The 21778-nt window shown below is 40.3% G+C and overlaps 1 protein-coding gene across 1 annotated transcript; it reads right to left on the bottom strand.

The window, feature by feature from the left end:
* Positions 1-219: 219 nt before the first annotated feature.
* Positions 220-15437, bottom strand: tmprss4a (transmembrane serine protease 4a). Its single transcript, XM_054793874.1, has 13 exons — positions 15083-15437; positions 8550-8601; positions 8297-8440; positions 6184-6336; positions 5989-6115; positions 5790-5909; positions 4418-4461; positions 3863-4022; positions 3606-3772; positions 2068-2163; positions 1835-1977; positions 1607-1759; positions 220-674 (listed from the first exon to the last, which is right to left on the bottom strand). The coding sequence occupies exons 1-13, from the start codon at positions 15086-15088 to the stop codon at positions 663-665; spliced, it is 1377 nt and encodes a 458-aa protein (XP_054649849.1). The 5' UTR covers positions 15089-15437; the 3' UTR covers positions 220-662.
* Between the last annotated feature and the right edge of the window lie 6341 nt (positions 15438-21778).

The following is a 21778-nucleotide window of genomic DNA, read 5'->3' as shown; positions in this document are numbered from 1 at the left end:
TCATAATGTTACCGAACTTATTTCATCATCAAATGCCAGCTTCCCTTTTTTAACCTATAAATGGAGCCATTGTTTGAAACGGGAAATGTGCAAAATTGCACAGACATGCAGCAAATACAAAATGAAAAGAATGTATTGGCGAAGTTATACATACACAATTAGCACGTTTAGACTTTAGTGCATTCAGTTTGCTTGAATCGTTTACACAGTAATGTCAAGTAATTCTTGCTTTTTTTTTTTTTTTTTTTTTTACTTAAAGTGCTTGTTTGAATCATTGTTTTGTGTGGTAAAACAATCTGTCCTTTAATGATGGCCTCCACAAAATTAACAGAAGGAGCATCATCAATGCTTTCAACCAGAATAATAATAAATATACAGTACCGACCTCCCCACATAGATGGCAAGTAAACAAATGATGGCTGATGCTGGCAAACATATTATTCATTTGCATTGCTCTCTCCTGGCCTGCTATGAACACCCCAGTTTCCTCAGTGACATATAACGCCTCTCACTTGTGCCCTGAGATAGAATAACCAGAAATGACACCAAAAAAACTGAAATCGGTACAAATGTATGTGTAAATGAGCATTCTTCTTTCATATGGATCTTTAGTGGAAAAAACACAGCTTCAATTTGCAGCGTAGTCTTGCAGTTTTGGTTCATCATGGGTTTTCCTGGATAAGAGTAAGATAAACCAGGGTTGAATGAAGCACAGTCACAACATTAGGCACACCTGCACAATGTACAGTAGTGCATGCAAAAGCAAAAACATTATTTTAAAATAATAATATTTCGTTTTGTTGAACACGTATCCGATATTGGGCTTTTATTTTTTTCAGTATTTTATTCTGAAAGACATGTTACCGGAAACTTGCCGCAGCGTGCCTGTTCGTGAGGGGGAACCCGAGCCCTTTCACTCACTCGAGGTCTTTCGAGTAACTCACTGCTGTCAACCGCGTACTCGATTCACTCGAGTCACCCGTCACCGTCCCACCCCCTCACCCCCTCACTCATTTATTTAATCACGCTCTGACATGTTACCTGATTCGTAGCAGAGGTGAGTAAGTTAACGAGCTGAGTACCCATGGGTCCCAATTCAGTATAAAACCCGCGAGTTTTCAACAATTCGTTGATGACTATCGCATTTCTACCGCCTTTCCAAGGCAGGATGGCGAACGTAAATATGACACTGGGGTTTTAAAATAGTTTTTTTTATTAATGTTTTGCACATTTAGTATAAAAACGACAAAATGCCACGTTTGACACCACAAATGTAACTTGACTAATATTATTATTTTAATTTGACTTTACTTCTCATTTCTTTTATAATGTGATTTGAATTTCACTTTGTATGTATACTATGTGTATTTATGTTTAAAAATATGTCATGTATGTGCATCCAAAGTGTATTTTTTGAGCTAAATGTCCTTATTTTTGAATGACCATGAGAAAATGGTCATTGCAATGCGTTAATATTTATTTACCACTAGGGGGCGGTAAAGCAACCATAATGATAACAACCCTGCTCAGTATGAGCTATTGTTACTGACTTTCTATTACTGACTGTTGATGTCAAATAGAGCGTATTATTAAATGTTTGCTTTACCTCAATGGCAGTGTGTATCCAGTTGAGCATCTCCTCCACATTACAGTAGACACCCGGACGTCTCTCCCTGGCACAGCCCACACCCCAGCTCACCACCCCAACCAGATACCACCTGGATGAGATGAAGTACACCAACGGACCACCACTGTCGCCCTGACGTACAGCAGTAACAGTTTTCCCGTCAGTGTTTACTATTAATATGAAAACAAATGACGGTTGTGTTCTTACCTGACATGCGTCCACTTTCCCCTCCAGAAAGCCAGCACAGATCATCCTGTCAGTGATGGAGCTACCGTACACGGCAGGACTGGAGCACTTGGCCCTTTCTATCAGAGGGATGTTGGCCTTCTGCAGCGATGGAGAAATGTTTCCTATACGCAAAGCAAAGGTACACGTTTACTGTAGAGCCCCCTTAGATGTTCTTTTCTTTTTAATGTTATCATGGTGCTCTTTTTGTTCACCATTTTCCTCCAGGTAGCCCCAACCAGTCACCACCAGCGGGGTTGATGCAGTGAGGCCGAAGGCTTTTGGAGGAAGACAAATTGGCTTCTGACTCACTAGAAAATGGGGGTAGAGTAGGAAAACTTAAACCTGTAGTTCATATTATTTGAATCTTTCTTTGCTTTGTTAAAGTTGGACAAACTGGGTTTGACCTTGAATGCTATAGGCTGTTTTCACACAATTTTTTTGCTTTCGTGACAGCTCAAATATCTAAACAACGGTGCCACAACCTAAACAACACAAAAAAGGGCTGTTTTACATCAAAATAACAATTTATTCACAAATACCAAACAATATGAACTATTTACAGTTTTCACATCCATCTTCTGCCTCATGTCAATTTTCCCATTTGGAACTAAACTGTGTGTGTGCATGTGCTTGCGCATGCGTGTGCGTGCATGTGTGCATGTGCATGCGTTAAAATTTCCCTACAATGCGTAACCTTTTGCACGTGACACTCCTCCATGCTCTTCCACTTCCTCTTTGCTGTCGAGTGTGTTAATACATGCAAATGATCCATGCCGGGCGCTTATCAAATGCACTTCTACCACCTTGTGGCTGTTTTTATGTCTTAAAACTGCAGTGACATCTATTAGTGGGCAGTTGCGTCATCACCTCTTTTTGCGTCTAGTGCAAAAAAATTAAAAAGTCGTATAAATACGTCTTTGGGATCAGGCGTTCGGATTTATAAAAACTTATAAGTACGTCTTTGGCATTGAATGACTTAATAAATCATGCGGTTGCATGGTTGAATACGGCCTATTATTAGTCAAAAATATTTATTTTATTTATACACGTAATTTTTTGCCTAAATTACACATTTTCAAGCATAAAAATGGCTAGATGAGCTAAAATACAAATATAAGGCATTCATAAGATGCATTGTCGTATTCTACACTGGTCACTAGGTGTCAGTAATGTTACTGTAATGTTCTGTGAGACACACAAGCACCAGACTTGATCACTTGATCTCACAACAGGCACAATAATCCCTACTGGTGTGGGCATAACCCACGCCAAGCTAAAATTCAACTCTGAAACGCCTGACGTCACTTCCTGTCCAGTGCCTACCTCATTTGCAGCAACACACTTGTCTTATTTATGTCTTAAATGGCTTATTTTATGTTATTATGGATAATATATTGAGTAATAGGAGTGTAAATGTGACAAAGGGTGTGTTATTTCATGTCTAGGGGGCTCTAATAATGATAAACACCGTATTTAGAAGGCTGTAAACGAAAATATTCAATTTATACATAACAGGAGCAAAGTATGATGTAGTGCCAACAATGAACATATTTTTAAATTAATATCTCTCTGACAGTGTACACCAAAACTGATTATTGCTATCTTTGTAATTTTGTAATTTTGTAATACAGCTGCACGAGTGCATGAATATATTTGCCCATAGAGGGCAGCAGTACAAAACAATACAACTGTCCATCCAGATAAATGTTGCAGCCACTTACACCATGTAATATGTTTTGTTTGCACTCACCTCCCACTTTGATGGGGCTGGTGAGTCTCATGAGTGCTATGTCGTAATCATTCCGAGCAGGATTGTAGTCTCCATTCAGTATAATCCTGTCCACAGAGGAACCTCCCAGCGTGCCCATGTAAGTCCGGCCTGACACCACCTTCCAGCGGCTCAGCTCCTTCTTACCGCTGCAGGGCCACACAAGGAAAGGAGGACCAGTCGGTGTGAGTATGACTAAAATATGTGCATGACAACTAAATCCTCAGTACAGTACTGACCCGGCAAAGCAGTGGGCCGCGGTGACGACCCAGCGTGGGGACACCAGTGAACCTCCGCATGTGTGCTGGCCTCCCTGCTGCAGGCTCACCTGCCAAGGCCAGTCCTCAATGTTTGCATCCGTACCCCCAACAATACGATTCTGGCCCACCTGCCCACAGTCTGACAACAAAGCACATTTTATTTATTACAATGATTATTTTCCTCCTCTTAACCTTCTGTCGGGCATTCATTGACATACATTCATACATACATTCATTGACATTTTACAACTAGACATTTATTATAGTGCAACCATATTGCGTCTTTTGGTGACCAAGTTACTTTTCATCAGACAAGGCAGACTAAGTTTAACTGGTTGCTTTGAATCCATTAACACTTTTGTGCTGCTTCGAGTGTTTGTGCAGGGATTTGCTAAGAGCAGACATGTACGGGCCTGTCAGTGTCAAACCAGTCACACAACCGCACGGTATCTAGCACTCTTGAGGCCTCGTCTACCATACAGAAGAGCTGTAAACACCACTAGCTCCAGCTGCTTCTCCATAAATAGAACCAACCTGAACAGGACAAAGAAACCACCTCTCCGGATGTGCATACTCTCCTGTCGGAGGGAGGAAAAATACTAGAGTGAGTCAAACACGCAAGAGACAGGACAAACTTTGACCTCACTTCACCACTTCCACATTGCTAAACAACAGCTGTCGTGTAATTTAAGAAAGGGAACAAAAACTGTGAAACTTTTAAAGAGATACTAAAGGAGGAAATTGGTAAGGAGTCAAAAAACTGAAAGCGAGAACAATGTTAAAAACTGAAAAAGGTTTTTTAGGTGCAAGAAGAGTATTGGTTCTGTTTTGGTGTCATGCAGAAAGCACAGAGTATGTAAATCCAGTCAAACCCCAGTTTCATATGAGTTGGTTTTCATCAGAAACGTTCTCCCAAATATATCTAACCTCGACCGTAAAGGCCGGGGCGGCTTGTAAAATACTATTTCCTGTGTGTATACAACTCGTTCAAGAGGGCATACAGCGAACGTCTTCGCGGATTTCGGATCAACATTTGTAATAAAAATGACTGCTGTAACACATTGATTAGTTCCAGCGGCAAAGGAAGCTAAATTGCTGACGAGAGTTGTAGCAGGGGCGTCCAAAGTGCAGCCCAGGGGCCATTTGTGGCCAGTGCCTCGTTTTTTATTGGCCTGGGGCACATTGTAAAAATAATGTGAAACAAAAAGAAAAAGATAAAGAAATTGAAAAAATATACAAAAAGGCAAAAAGCTGAAATGTTTATGCTAATAATAACACAAAGCTATATATATATATATATATATATATATATATATATATATATATATATATATTTATTTTATTATTTATATATAAAAAACCTTCTTACAAAATTAAAGAAAATGTATGAAAATATCAAATGTGCAGGAGTGTATTTTTCAAACTAAGCAAATGTACTAGGCCTTCGTCATCTTTTGAAACATTAAAACACATAATTACATGTCCAAAGTGCATTTTAGAGCAATTTATTGCAGCATTTTTTCCAGGAATTGAGGAATTTTGTGATAACTGCAGACACACAAGTAATGCATAAATTATGCAAAATTACACTAAATAAGAGCACAGAATCAGATATTTCACTTTTAACTGTGCAATGAATATATACTGTAACAAAGAGGAAGGTGACTACAATATGGCTCAGGTTTACTTAAATAAAACAAGTCAGACGTTAGTTGTATGTTTCATATTTGAATGTAATTTTGGACTTTCAGTCTGTGACCCACCCAGAATGGATCTGTGACCCCACTTTTGAGTCCCGACCCACCAGTTGAGGATGACTGCTCTAGGGGAATGTCTAACATTTCCTTATAACCGCCTCCTGTGTGTTCACCAGTGCTTTTTATTGAAGGACAAACGTCTCACTCACCGGTCGACTGTCGCCTGATGAACAGGAGTGCTAGCCGCCGCCGACCTGACTGCGGCGAACGGTCCAGATTTCAGGTTAGCTAATAATGAGTTTACTTGGATCCTGGTGCTACGAGGGTCACTGCCAAAAAAGAAAGGACATTGTCTTATGTAGATGCTATGTGAGATAACAGTCCAGTATTGTGTGCCTTAAAACTCACTCTGTGTAACCCAGCTGTGTGCACGCCGTCTGCGTGTGCTGCCGGGTCCAGCCTTCGCTGCACACGCTCCTCCACCCTGAGCTGGGATTGTACACCTGCAGGACGCGCTGGCGGGTCATGAGACGCACTGCAATGAGAATGAGTGGTGAGAGCGAGTGATTAAACAATTCATTTCAAAGCATTTCAAAGATTTACCTGGGAAGGTAGTGTTGACATTGAAGCTCGACAAACACGTTTTTTCATCTTCTCCTCCTGCGCAATCGTCCGTTCCATCACAGGCTTTATCCAACGGGATGAACTTAAACGATCGTGTGCAGAAGAAGTACTTGCTGTCTATCAGCTGCTTAACTGCAAGGAAGAGGAGGAGAGGCACATTCAAATAGATGATACAACCATGCGCAGCTGGATGAAACCTTTGAATATGCACACCACTTAGGATCGTTTTGTGAAAAAAGAGGCTTCTCTACTCGTAGTAAGGCAACGGACACGTGACACAATGAATGGACAGGCTACTTGTTGGAGGAGAACCATACAGACTACTTTCGGTTCATCACATTGCAAAATTGTTACAGACAGTTTGGACACGCAATGCATGATGAAGATTCTGACTTGCAAATAGCACTTGTATACATTCCTTGAACAGGTATACGTCAGCTTGACTAATAGCCCACTATTTGTGGCATGGGTAAACATACATGTGTAAGACTTTAATCATATACAGTATGTCAAGGCAAGTCTGTTCAACTTGAGAGCTGTACTTTTACTCAGATTTCAATCTGCAGGGAGCATTTTGTGTATAGCTTTCCTGGTGCAGAGAAAGTCATGATATCAGCTACACATCTTAACAAGATGTTTTTATAATCCCAAACGCCAGATCCCAGCAACATATTTACATGTCTTTTACGTTTTTTTGCACGAGATGCAAAAAGAGGTGATGATGCAACTTTGCACTAATGCATTAACATTTCAGAGCACTTTTAAGCCATAAAAAACGGCCACAAGGTGGCAGAAGTGCATTTGATAAGAGCTCAGTAAGGCTCATTCAATGGAAGAATCACACATGACAGGAAGGAGGAAGTGGAGGAGTGTAGCGTGCAGAAGATTACGCATTGTGGGGAATTTTAACACATGCGCGCGCACACTTGCGTTAACACGCAAGCACCCACATACTTCAGTTTCAAATGTGAACATTGTAAAATGTGAACATTGTAAATAGTTCATGGTGTTGTATTTGAAAATAAATTGTTATTTTGATGTAAAACAACTTCTTTTTGTGTTGTTTATGTTGGTCTAGTTGTTTAGATATTTGAGCTGTCCATCCATCCATCCATCCATCCTTTTTCTATGCTGCTATTGTCATGTTCAGTGTTGTCGCTTTGCTGCCGCCTGACTGTTTTCTGTTGCAGTGCATACCATACCCTAATTACTCATGTGAATCACCTGTGGCCAATTATCTGGACCTTTATCAGCTGCTGCCAGACCACAACCAGTTGCCAGTTATTCCCTTGCCAACCCTGCTTCCTGTTCCTCCTACCTTGGCTCCCAACTGGTCCTTGCTTCCTTTTTGTTTCATAGTTCGTTGTATCTTGCCTAGCAGTATTGTAAGTACCTGTTCTGCATCTTGTTTTTCTGCAGCTCCCTTATTTATTACTTAGTTTTTTCTCCTGCTTGCCAGTGATTTTTTTGTTAGTACTTTTTGGCCTTTGCCCTGCGTACCTTAGTTATATTTTTGTATTTTTTGCACCTTATTACCTGCGGTAATAAAAGTGTGTTTTTTCACTCAAGCGCTGTGTCCATCTGCATTCTGGGTTCCCACTCTTGGCGTCAGCCAATTCGTGACAGCTATGTTCTTTAGGGTTGGGGGGGGTATGTTGGAGCCTATCCCAGCTGACTTTGGATGAGAGGCAGGGTACACCCTGGACATGTTTTTTAAAATGTTAGCCAAGGGGTGAACATTACTGTTGATAGCAGCTAGAGGGCGCACTAGGTTTGTGACAACTATATGCTGCTCCTGCCAATCAGTGACGTGGGATGAGATCGGGAGCTTGGTGAATTTGTTTACAGGTAACTTGCTTGTTAAGTGAAATTTTCATTGTTGCCCTATGTTTACTGCACCATGTTCCTCTGTTTACTAGTGTTTTATGCTGTGTTGCGTCACTACAGTGCCACACTATTTACATAGCTGTCGCCATCTGTCATACACAGCCCGTGGTGGAAATGACATACTGTACCAGGGATGAGGTCTACCACTTGGTGGAAATTTGGCTAAAGAAAGAAATGAATGTCAGTGTTTTATCATTTCACTCACTAAAGTACACGGCGGTGGCCAGTATCCCCAGCAGCACCACGACTGTCACCACGGTCAACAGCACCTTCTTCCTCTTAGACGCCTTCTCTTTCTGAGTCTTTGGGGCCGTCATGGGCCTTCTGTGGCGGCCTGGCCGTGGAACCACTGCAGGGTGAGCCCAAAGAGGTTGAAATGTGCCATATGAAATGCGGAATACTACTTGTTTTCATGAAATATCTTTAAATTCCAACAGTGTGCCAATGAGTTGTTTTACCTGTGTGCGTCGGGTTCAACGGGCTTGTGCTTTCTTCAGCCTGCTGACCAGTCTGAGGGCAGAACAACAAGGGGTGAGCACATGTGGAAACAACACAATTTCTTTGTCTACTTTTTCTAACGGACAGTATTGTTGTGTATTATGTATTTCATTTGTAAGATGTCACGTGCCAACCCATTTACATGATTAACAAACTATAAATAAATAAATACGAAAAACTCTGGAATGCAGAAGAAATCCCCCTACCAAAAAATAAAAATCTTTCAAACAAGTTAACAAATACTGTTAATAGTAATAAATTGTTTATACAACAATCAACATCAAACAGTAACTTTTGCACACAATCTCTCTCTCTATCTCTCTCTATCTATCTATCTATCTATCTATACAAACAATTATTACAACTAGTTTTTGTAAATAGTTTTACAAAAATTATGGGCACAGGGAACACTTATGTTATCCTTTGTAATAGTAATAATAACTAGAAAAATTCCCACAGAAATTCTAATGGGCAGGCCACCTGTTGTGAACCTCTGGCCCAGCGTTTGCTAGCATGCTAACAACTTGCGTGAATACATTGTAATAACATTGGATCATCTTCAATACGTGGTTGTTCCTGTGCAAAATCTTAATGGGATATGCAAAATGTTAAAATTCGAGCTGTCAAAGTTAACGTGTTAACAGAAGTTTCTTTTAACGGCACACATTTTTTTAACGCACCATTAATGTGTGCACGTCCTGTTTGACCCTCGACTCACACCGTAGTTTGAGGGAACTCAGCGGTAGATGTGGAGCCACAAGCGGGAACAAATATTGAGCAGAAATGGACAAAGAAAGCTAGTACCTAGTAAGAGAGCTGTAACTACCAAAAGTGCAGTTGTGTTGTGATTTTGCAATTTAATATAAAGCTATTGGCTAAAATGCAAACAGTTAGCATGCTAGTAGCTATCAAGGTACCAGTAAATACTGAAAGTGCCAAGACATTTTATAGTGTTTCTACATCGCGTCATGTATATATATATTAGATAGTAAAATTAATTTTAAAATAACGAAATGCTAACAGTTAGCATGACACCACCTTGCAAGATAGCACTAAGTACTGAAAGTGCCAAGGCAGTGTCCCTACATCATGACATGTATGCAATTACATTTGGACATGGGTAAAATAGTTAAAATGCTAACACCTTGCAAGATATGACATGAGCACGTAGCAAGATAGCACAAAGTACCGACAGTGCCAAGGCCGTTCTATTGTGTCCCTACATCATGCTATGTACCATACTTACACTTTGTGTAAACGCCTCTTGATCCATTAATTAATCAATTAGGAGGTAGACTACACCCCTTTGACGATGAAACAAGACACTTTGGACAATTATAGCCGTCCAATTTTGTGGGAACGCTTTGAGGAAGGCCATTCTTCTTCCCAGAGCAGAAGAAGCAATTCCCGATACAAAGTGTGGGAATAACTCCATATTTTCTTGCAGATTTACAGTAATGGCCAGGTGTCCTATTACATTTACAAATAGGCGCATTGCATGCCAAGAGAGTGGACACAAAGGGCTCTTAAATCGTGCACACGCTGTCATGTTACATCCATGTGCCTCCCTGAATGTGGCAATCACTATGATGACTTCAGGCCATTTCTGTAATGTATTCCATGCCTGTGTCTTGAATGCGATGGGCTTTTATAAATGCGCAGAATGGTGGGGGGTGGTGTAGTGTAGTGGACGCGTCACCGAGGAGCTAGTGAAACCTTTTTTCAAAAGAGACGGCGCACACAATACCTTGGGGCAAGAGATCACGTTTAGTTGCGTAATTGTTAACAGTTGGTGTTGTGTGCGTATAAGGGGGCAATTACACAGGTGCCAATGTGTATTTATGGCTTGCATTATATAACAATTTCCATAGTTTCATTCAACAAAGCATAAATTCTGCTGATTCATTGCACAAACTGAAATCTAAACATGGGGAAAAAAAATTAAGAAAAAGATATTTCTTCTTGCCTTGTTAGGCCAATTAAGTAGGATGTACCTAAATCTCAGGTATAATGTTAAAAAATAACCAAATCTGTCAACAGAACAGGAAATGACTTGCCAAAATACTTGTATTTTCCTGTTCTGTTGGCAGATTATTTTAGTTATTTTAAGTAATACACTAATACAGTAATAAGTACTGTATAGCCCAGTTTTAGTACATGTTATTTAAGATAATCACATTGGTTTAAAGTGCCTGATTAAAAAACATATTTTGTCAGTAGGGGAGTGACAAGATCTCGCGAGATTAAAACATGACTAGATTTCTCGTTCTTGTGGGCACTCGGCCTGGGACGAACTTGAGAATTTTGCCGGCCTCAATATATAGCCATGCGCATGCATGTCTGTTTTCCTTGTCTCCCGTCTGTAAACAGGCAGGAAGAGGGTTCACTCTGTGCTTTGCTTACAGCACCTTGGTGCATGTGTTCCACAGAACGACATGAACGGAGTGAGCTCTTTTGTTAGTCATACAGTCTTTGTCTTGGTGGGTAGAGGCGGGTCCCCTAGCATACACACACAGTGCAGAAGAGTTGGCCTCATGAGGAGCAATGCAAGGTAATGTAGTAGTAATTAAATGACTAGGTGGCAATATATTGTCATATTTTTTTTTTTGTTGTTAAAATCTCGTCTCATTCTCGTAGACCCAATCACGTATATCATCTCAACTCATGAACTGAGTGTCACCTTGACTTCAGTTATTTATTCTGGCTTAGATTTCAGTTTTAGCAGTGTACCAAGGTAATAGTGGGATTGCATGTTATCTGACACCAGTGCCAAATTGGCGTCTTTTTAAACGGTGCCATTGGTTAAACTTTGCCAAAACCGGCACTAAAAAGGAGGGAAAAAAATGCAAGTTTTGTCCAAAAACAATGCCTTTCTCTTTTTATGGAATTTTGTGGCCTTCAAGTCAAACAGAATAGTAATTTAAATACTTCAATAATAATACAAAAATGATATTCGCCATTTAATTATAGCAGCAAAACCAGCTGTAATAGGCAACACTGAGAATGTCCAAAAAATTACCTGCTTGTGTTGCAATGCCGATGTTCAGAATTCCTTGGTTTGCTAATGCGCCTCGCTCTCTGTAAACGCGATTGGTGGATAATGAGGAAGTGTTGTGTTGCTGTTGTGGAGAGAGCAACGGCAAAACGTGTGTGTGTGGTGTTGGAACTGAGCACTGCTGTTGCCGTATTAAGGTAGGCGATAAAGTTTAAAAAGACCGTTAGACTCTGTGTGCGTCCATCCGGACGCGGCGTTAGTTACAAGTTGTTATTTGCACGATAACACCTTCAAGCACTTGTTGCAGGTGGCTGAGTGCAATCATTTAGCACCCAAATAAGACACCGATATCTGCTTAGTTTACTGTTTATTTTGGCACCGGTGACATTACAATACCAAGTTTGAGTATTCATCCCTAGGCCATTACATTTTTTGCCACTTTCAGCCAAACTAATAGGCAGTTCAATCCATTTTCAATACCGCTTCTCCTCTTTAGGGTCACGGGGGCATGCTGGAGCCTATCTCAGCTGACTTCCGGCGACAGGCGGGTTACACCCTGGACTGGTCGCCAGCCAATCGCAGGGCACAATAGGCAGTTCCTTTTGAGAGAATATATATTTTTTTCTATCTGTTTTATTCCAATGTGGACCACAACTGAATTCTTAACATGCTCATGTGTCACCAATCTGCAAAGTTTCAAGGAACACAGTGGTGTAGTTTTTGCATAATCGAGTCACCAAATGTAGTTCCTTGTTCTATACAAGTTTCTGGGTGTGTGTGATATTGAAAGGAGAGAAATAAATGTCAATGTAGAAAAGGAAATTTGGAATACACAAAATATTCCCGAGAAGTAGTTTCACCTGTTTCAGTGCTAATCTCTGAAGGCTTCATTTTTTTGTTGCTTTTTTTTACAGTACAGTGCAGTCTGCCCTTCTAGAAACTTAAGACAGGGATGATTCAGCATCTCTGCCTCAGATGACGGATTCTGTGTTTTCATTGCATGTGGTTGCCTTGTCATTGCACCGTGGCTAATACTGTATAAACATTGTCATGAGCCCTGCCAGCACAGGCACAGTAGTAGTAGTAAAAAAATGTGAATATTATAACAAAAAATAATATTACAAGAAAAAGTGTAATTTATATGGAAAAAGACCCCATAATTTGGCGTTCTAATTTTAGGGGGAAAAAGCTTGAATAATTGAATAATAAATAATACTACAGTGGAACCTCGGTTAGCGTACGCCATGATTAGCGTGTTATTTGGTTTGCGTGCATTTTACGGTGCGCATACAATAGGGCACGCGTGTTGTTCCGTTATTTATACACTGCATGAGTGCAACTGTGTTCTTCATGTATGTTTTTTTTTAAATCACAAAACGTGATTGTTAGCAGCTTGCTAATACATGGAAGCAGTAACTGGAAGTCATCTCCGTCCCCCGTCTACGATGCCATCGGCAGTTCTTTGCTAACTAATACCAATACTGTATAGTTTGGAAGGGATGAACGAACATTTAAGGCATATTGTTGCCAAAGACACAGTGTGACAACAAGATCAACACAGACACCGCCTATGGCTTTCGCCATGAGGTATTTCTTGAATTCAATAGTGTCTCATCTTTTTTTTGAATGAAATGCTGGCACTTTCTTTGGCTCCATTTTGGGTTATTTTGCAGCTGTGATAAAAAGAAAAGCAGAGACTTGAGGCGAGAAAATGGCATTCAAGAAATAGCTCGAAGAGGGCCTCCATGTTGATCTCGCTGCCACATTGTGTCCTCTGCAACGCTCACAAAGGTAAAAGTAACAAAGTAACCTTAATTATTAATTTATCCCTTTCATTCATCAATTGTATGTGTTTATATGCATTTCGAATTGTTCTCTGCTTGTAAAACTATAAGGACGTGTTTTGTGTTGAAAATGAAAGGTTTCGGTTAGAGTTTGACCTTCTGAAACGGATTAATGCCTGGAACCAAGGTTTTGCTGTACTTTAACAATTTAATTTAACAAAGTCATAATTTTATGCCAAACACTGTGTATTACCAGAATAAAGTTATGAGCAGAAAAAACGGTTGAGTATCTTGTGAAGTTTTACCAATGAAATGTTTTGTCCCATCAACACCATCATCAATATTAAAGTGTTCAGTGTAAGTTTATGTGTAAAGGTTTGCGTGAGTCCCCAAGAGAGAACCCCACACTGAAAACACCTCTTTTGTTGTCTTTTTAACAAATATTTAATGATAGTACCTGGTTCATATACTGTATACTGCTCAAAAAAAATAAAGGGAACACATCCATAACACATCCTGGATCTGAATTAATGGAATATTCTTATGAAATACTTTTGTCTTTGCATAGTTGAATGTGCTGGCAACAAAATCACACAAAAATGATCAATGGAAATCAAATGTGTTAACCCATGGAGGTCTGGATTTGGAGTAACACTCAAAATTAACGTGGCAAAGCACACCACCTGTTGTCTATTCCCTTTGCTCAACAGATTGACAATCAATTTCACAATCTGTGTTGCTTCCTAAGTGGACAGTTTGAATAATGGTGCAGCACTTTTGACTGAGTGTGAATTGAGTGTTCCCTTTTTTTTGGGCAGTGTCTATTCGATCTCAAAAAGAGAGAGAGAGAGGGAGAGCGTGCAAGGCAATGGCTGCTGGTCTCACTCAGACTGTTGTGCTTCGAATTGTATGGAATAATTTCTTATTATATTTTGACTTTTTTCTGCGTACTGTATGGTGATTCATTTTTTTGTATCACTATCCAGTCTATTTTTAGTGAAAAAAGCTGAAAGCACAACTAGGTGACAGTTAGAAGCCACCCTGCCCTATAAAAGCATTGACACTGGAAGCCCTTTTGTTTCACCTTTTGGTTCTTCTCAGTTTGTGCACCTCCTCAATTGAAACAAAGCACAAAAGGACCTTTTTGAAATCCTGGATGAGCTTGTGATGAGAACTCATATTGAACATTAGCGCTCAGCTCGTTGTGTTGGGTTGGTACTCTTGTGTATCCTTAACACTTTTACAGTAATCTGAAAAAAGGAGCCCAATAAGTATTCCTGTACAACGTACCTTGAAGGACAGAAATGAACTACTTATGAACCCTATAGAATAACACGTATCAGAAGATACAATATCTATTCATCCATATCTATTCATAGAGCACGATAATTTCAATTTAGGATTGACACACCTCAATATAAGGCAGTAGAAGAACAATGTGAAGTAAAAAAAACAAAAAAAAAAACTCATTAATGTCAATGAAAGTTAAAAAGGCAGCAACTCAGCTAGCATAACCACTACAGACGGCTATGTTTTTAGCAGCTAGATAGCTGTCTCCAAGCACAGTTGCGAACCAGTATTTGCAGATTGTAGAGACTGGTTGAGCGTGTAAAAACGTATCACCCCTGCATGTTTTTGTGTTTGAACAAAGTTCATAATTAGGGAAATGCTTCTAGTCGGTGGATTCTCCTGAGAGAATCAGCTCCATACTCACCCACATGATGCAGTTATCAGTCAGCGTTAGGACCTATAGACCACTGTCTCCCCCTCCTTGGAGGTCGGACCTCTAGAACCTCACAGTCCAACGAATACCCTGCGTTCTCCTCCACCTGCTGGCTTGAACTCCTAAAAGCTGACTTGATTTTATGTCCCCCCTTCTCTTGTCTCTCTCTTACCCTCGGCTTTGTCTTTTTACCGCCCTGTAACTAAATCCGGCTCCAAGGGTGTCGGACAGGGGCCCTCTCAGCAACCGCAGGCCTGTAATAAAGCGCGCTGGTGTGTGCGCAGATTTGGAGAGAGACCTGTTTTGGAGTGGCCGAGCCCTGCTTACAAACAAAACGAAAGTATTCCAGGTAACCTGACACTTGAAGCCGCTTCTCTCATTGCCTACCTGTGCGCCTTTCTCACTTTAGTCCCTCCCCTGCATCCACCCACTCCAAACTTTTCATCCCCCGCTCCGGAGCTCAGTGGACAAGTTGCCGTCTGTTCCTCTTTATCGTCTTCGTACATTATCCTTGCCTCCAGTATTTACATTTCAGAATACCCAAACATCGAGTTCCTGTTGGGTGTTTACCCAAAACCCAGCTGTTTAATACAGTCATACCATACAGCTTAAACTACATCACAAACTCAAAACTGCATTTTGAAGGCAAATGAAGGAGAAGAGACAATAACATCCACACTAGGCTACATACACCACACAGAAACGCACACACCCTTAAACCTTAGGTGTGTTTTCTTGCCCGTGTTGTATTGACAGTCAAATCATGGTATTAACTGCAAGCTCCTGGATGACTCACAGTGTTCCATGTCTCACATCACATGCAACGCAGAGCTGATCATTTGCGCCACAACATTTGGTACACCTGAGCAGTCTGATTAGCTGTATTTTGATCGTTCTTGTTAGTTATATAATAATATGTTTACTACTGCGGTTGTAATTTGCAGTCATGTCGAATTGCGATGCATCATTCTGGGAAGCTTTTTCCGTTTTGCACCTCACACATTGCAAAGTAAAGCAACAAAATGTTACTTTTAGAAATGAATTTGTACGAGTAATTAAAGCCCCTATTGTCCCATGTGCGTAAGGGGGAAAAGCCGTGCAGCTGAGCGGATTCTGGCTGAAAGGGACTCACCCCCCCCTCATGGAACGAACTACTGAGTCTGCAACAAGTCCAGTGCCACGGGAAGGTGTAACATTATATTGCACTTGAAGTTTGGTACGTACTAATCTATACCTAGGCAAACTGAAAACTCTTTCTTTTTTTTTGTTCATGTCATATTGCACTTTTAATGCTGAACGACACGCGCATCGAGGTTGCCAGCCATGTTGCGTGTTAATTTCCACTGGAAGGCTTTGACCTGAAAAAGTAATGTATTTCCTATTTCTAGACTAGTGCGTTTCTCTTTAAATGAACCCTCAGAAAACCACTGTTGTCACAAAGTCAGAGTTCAGAAAAATGAACACTATGGGATGCTGATCCTAAACAACAGTGGAAGGGGGGAAAAGTGGGGGCTCGATTGGGGCGTGTGAGAAAACAGCCGATAAGAGCTGAAGAGAAAGAACCATTGTCATAAACAGGAGCTGTTGCTTGACTTGAGATATTAAAAGCACTAAACCTTTGCACTCAGGTCCAGCTTTATAAAATGTAATGTGTGCCAGCAGTGAGACACATCAGGTGGTTTGAATTGCTTATCTGGTAAATTCAATGCAATGAAAGGCTTTAAAAGGCGGTGAAACATGATTTAGCTTAGCAGGTCAGGATGAACTACAGTGATCCCTCATGGTTTGGTTTTTTCCATCTCAGAAGAACAATCCTTTTTAATTGCCAAGTAAAAAAAATGGACATTCATATAAATGGAAAAGAAAATGCTGCACAAAGAATGATGACTGTCAGGCAGTAGTTTTGCTCATCTGTGGATAGAAATCTGATATGTATTCAATGCTAATGCAGTCTGAACGTTCAGGTTGCATATATCCGACCTATACGTCATTGAAAGGTGGGTTTTGCTGTGCGGGAGTTGTTGAAAGGTATAGATGAAGAAATAAGTTCTTCTGGTTATCTGAAAATGATTTTAAAAATCAGTGTCAGTGAAGTGACTCATGTCAATGTCCACTCTTGGCTACACTCGTCCTCGGAGCAGACGTGGCAGAAAGTTCCCCACAAACTGCCATAGCCAAAACTCTTGCCCACTTCCTTCTTCATCCATCCATCCATCCATTTTCTATGCCGCTTGTTCTCACTGGGGAGCCCATCCCAGTTGACATTGGGTGAGAGGTGGGGAACACCCTGGACTGGTTGCCAGCCAATCACAGGGCACATAAAGACAAACTTCCTTCTTAATCACCTACACAAAATAATTTGGTTAAGAAAATGTTGACTCCTGTTGTACAAAATCCTTAAAGTTGCCACAAATGTGCCAGGACTGCCAAGCATGTCTGCCGTGTGGGACTTCCTGTCTTTCTGAGAGTGATATAAGTTTTGCATTCTGCAAAACATGCCGCGAAAAATATCTCGCCGGGGTGGCGCATTAAGCAGCTTTAGTTGGGTGCGGCATTTGAGGGGCGGGCACTTGGCAGGGTGTGGTGAGGGTTTGGCAGTCGGAGGTCTACGGCGGATAGCCTGAAAACTGGTTGGATTCGTCGGACTAGATGGCTGACCGCTGTCGGCGGTGGAGGACACCGGGTTTGCCGACTGCCTTGGGGTCCTGATGGAGTGCCATCAAGCTGCTCTCGCATCTAAAGTCTCCTTAAAGAAGGCGCCCGATCCTCTAAGTTTCAACAATGATTTTGAAAAAGTGAGTCAAATATGTTTTCAATTTTATGGTTCCCCAATCATATCATATCGCCCAGGGGTCACCAACATGGTGCTCGTGGGCACCAGGGAGCCCCCCCACGACCACATGAGGCTCCTGCAAGCCTGCTTTTCATTCAGTAGTAATAATGTGTGAACATTTGAGAGAAACGCATTCTGAAATACAAAATGTGAGTTGTGGATACCAGCGTTTTGTTCAGGTTCTGATAAAACAAATATATTGGCTTTGTTTCGGTTGAAATAACATACAAAAATAAATGTTGCAAAAATGCGTAGCTCTTGGCCATTTCCATTTTGTAAAAGTAGCTCTCACAAAAAAATAATGTTGGTGAGCCCTGATATAGCCAATGCTATGTTTAAAAATGTACACTTAATCTATGTGATCGGCCGATTTCACTCATGGATGATCGGCAGCATAAAATCCTGATACAGTGCTTTGTTTGGCCACTCCATTTCACGGAACGATACGGTACAAGGCAAACCGACTTGTTTATGTGCAACATTGCACTAAAACCGAGACAATTTTGACAAAGATGTTGGACCAAAACCAACTGAAGTGTATGAAAACCAAGGTGTGACTGTATTATAATGACAACAAAGACACTACATTGAAGTAGGTCACATGTCACACTTACACCTTTTAACGTGTCAGGAAAGTAGCATTTCATTTAATTTTATTTAATCTCATCCCTTCTGTGTTTCAGCAGATACTAAAGAGAGTCTGTTCACTTCCCGTGTTGACCAGGGTGGCATTCTTTCGTAAGGAAAATCGATAAAGAATGTGTCATAAAGTGGGTTTGCTTTTGCAGTCATAAAGAATAAATAAAGGAGATCAACTAAACATGTAGTTGGTGTAGGAAATATGTTAAAATCTTTCTCTGTCTGGAGAATAGAGATAACCTATACCGTGTATAAAATCATGTAACAGAATAAGACCATTGTTTGGCCCGCTATCAAATACACTGATAAGCATGACTTGGATCGCTTTATGAAATACATTTGATGTGAGGGTGGATCAAAATTCTTTTCTAGGTGTTCTGTGCATGTCATGATAAGCATTTTAAAGCAAATTCCACAATAATCTAACTTTAAACAGCGAGATCAAAGCTGCGAGAACAGACTTTATTAAATACACTTTCTCCCCGGTACCCAGTAGGACAAAAATACATTATGCATTGGCGTAATGCATCAATACTAATGATAAAGAACACAACAGGCATGAATCCAAAATCCTTTTGTCATAAAAATACACACTTGCTTGATGATCAGTAAAAGGAAGCTTGCAGGATTGAACTCTTGGCAGTTGGCAACTTCATAAAACTGACCCCGGAACCCCAAAGACGTTTTCTTAATGACCATCCTTACCTGTAATTTAGCTGTCAGCCTGCTACACTTTGTCCAGTCTGAAACTGAGATCGGTGAAGAAACGTATTCCCCGTTACTTCTCTGCAGCGATTCTCAAAAGGGAACTGAACATGCTCTGGCCACGTCCTTGCGCCGCTTGAACTGATGGACCAACATCTCCATGCAGGTGCCCAGGCGTGCCTTTGTGTAACTGGATATTCATCCAATAGCCACAAGAGGAAGTGCAGCTTTAGTGGTTACAAGTTAAGCTTGAAAGCGGCACCAGTTAATGATTGAAAGCTCCACATTTCACCTCAACCTGGAGCTAAAACAATGCACCTTCTTGGTGGTTACACCCACGCTGTCACACAGACATTGTTGCTTTTAATGGATGTTCACATATAGTTGCTTTAGAAAAACATATCCACACACAGTGCTTCTTCGACATTATACGCAGGGTGTTTTCTATACGACAATAATAAAAATGATCCTGTGAGTTTAATTGCCATTATGTACACACAATTACAACAAGTAATGTCACTGTTACTGTTAATTGCTATGCTGTACTTTTCCAGTAAATGGCTTTTTTGAGAGGCCCTATTGACAGTTGCAAAAGAACATCTAGAGTTTCAGGAAGAGTTTTGTGCTGTCAGCCGAATAATGTGATGTGTCCACCTCATCGTTCACCTTGAGTGAACTCCTCTGATAGTGGTTGACGTCATTGCTGATGATAAGACGCAATGACTTAAACCATGAAGGAAATACCGGTAAGCTACACAAATTGACCAAAAAAATACATTAAACCCCCGCCTGGCGATTTAGATGGGAGATATGTCTTATCCTTTTTTTACTGGTCTGTCGTAAATCAATTTCAAAAACAGTAAAAAAATAGTTGCTGAAGACGCAGCTTTAGTTTCATGATGGTGATTGATTAACTAACTCCACACTGCACACCTTTGGTGACTAAGAATGGAAAATATACATCTTTATGTGTTTATAATTAATTAATTAGAATAATTTTAATAACTATATTAATAACTTCCTTTATTTCATATTTCATTCATTCAAAGACTGCATTACAGTGGACCCTCCAAAGTTGAACACAATCAGTTCTGTGTTTGCTGGTTTGCTTTGTTCTGTTGCTCTGATTTCAAAACAATGAATAAATCAGACGTTCACCATCTTAAGACCTTTATTAATTGTGTGTTTCAATGTTTTTAGTCACATTTAACATACACAAGTTAACCACTGCACAAATAAAGTATAAATAAAATGAAAGTACAGTGGTACCTCAGTTTTCGGTATTCATTTGTTCCAGAAAGTCCGAAAAAAAACCAAAAAATACAAAAAACAAATTTTCCAATAGGAAACAATGTAAATCCAATTAATTAATTCCAGACAAAAATACTGATGAAATATACATTTTAAAGATAATAATAGTAGTTTTACATACAGAAAACAATGCGTAATTATTATAAATGACGAACAGGTGGAACTTAAAGTTGATGGGGACTTCCCGTACATCCTGGCGAGATCACATTCAATACTGTTTCGCACCGTCTTGATCAAAGTGCTGGCACTCGCAAATTTCTTTGGCCCCATGGCGGATTATGTAGCAGTGGCACGGACAGTGAGTCAGCAACGGGTATGTCACGGAACGATACAGCACAGGGCCAACGGACTAATTTGTTACGTGCAGTAGTGTACGAAAACCGAGGCTGTATGAAAAAACAAGCAAGATTTTAGCAAAAAAAATTGACAAAAAACGACTCATACGACAGCCAGGGAGTAAAAAACCAAGGCTTGACTGGGAAACTACTCATCCTATGAAGATACCTGACAGACACGTAATGGAGAAAGAACACAGGCGTTTGCAGGGCGATACGGTCACTGGCATTTTATAGGTACCGTACTACTGGAGTTATTAAAACCTTGTTTTCACCTTTTCAACAAAGTCAAAATGTGCTATTTGTGTGGAACATGACCAAATAGTTTGTTTCCATGCTAGTGATTAGCGATTATGCTTTCAGTTACATCATATTTACAGTATACGGTGCTGTATTAGCGTCTGCTTGGCTGAGTATTGATTGAACTGTACTGAACAGCCAGCCTCTTTCCCTCCATTTTTGGTTCTTTGGCTGTCATCACACTTTTTTCTCTGTGCCATCACTGGTGCCCTTTTGTGGTGATACCACACGCACACACACGCCACAAAAACCCACAAAAAAGCCAAAGAAAGTGTTACATCATATAATAATGTAATATTACCTATAAGACCTGAAATTTGTACAATAAATGAATGAATATAACAGTTGTGACCAAAGTGTGACCCGGGGGACATTTGTGGCCCTCATCTGTATTTTTAATGGCCCTCAGCACATTCTAAAAATACAATTAAACTGGGAAAAAAAACAACAGCAAAAATGGAAGAAAAGAGCAATAAAGAGCAATTTTTGTGAGAGTACCAGTAGTCGAAATATGAGAATAAAGTTTTAATATTCCAAAAAAAAGTGGTCATCTTTCAAGAAAAA

This window comes from Dunckerocampus dactyliophorus, chromosome 12, assembly GCF_027744805.1.
Source record: "Dunckerocampus dactyliophorus isolate RoL2022-P2 chromosome 12, RoL_Ddac_1.1, whole genome shotgun sequence".
NCBI classification, from domain to species: Eukaryota; Metazoa; Chordata; class Actinopteri; order Syngnathiformes; family Syngnathidae; genus Dunckerocampus; species Dunckerocampus dactyliophorus.
Note: the sequence above shows the minus strand (reverse complement) of the source record. Positions and strands in the feature narration are given on the sequence as shown.

What these genes read in the sequence shown, in the direction of transcription:
- tmprss4a (XM_054793874.1), bottom strand. An exon ending in GGCCACCGCCGTGTACTTTA is followed by an intron (nt 6,337 to 8,296) that starts GTGAGTGAAATG and finishes TCTTCCTTGCAG; the next exon opens with TTAAGCAGCTGATAGACAGC. An exon ending in GGAAAGTGGACGCATGTCAG is followed by an intron (nt 1,760 to 1,834) that starts GTAAGAACACAA and finishes GCTGTACGTCAG; the next exon opens with GGCGACAGTGGTGGTCCGTT.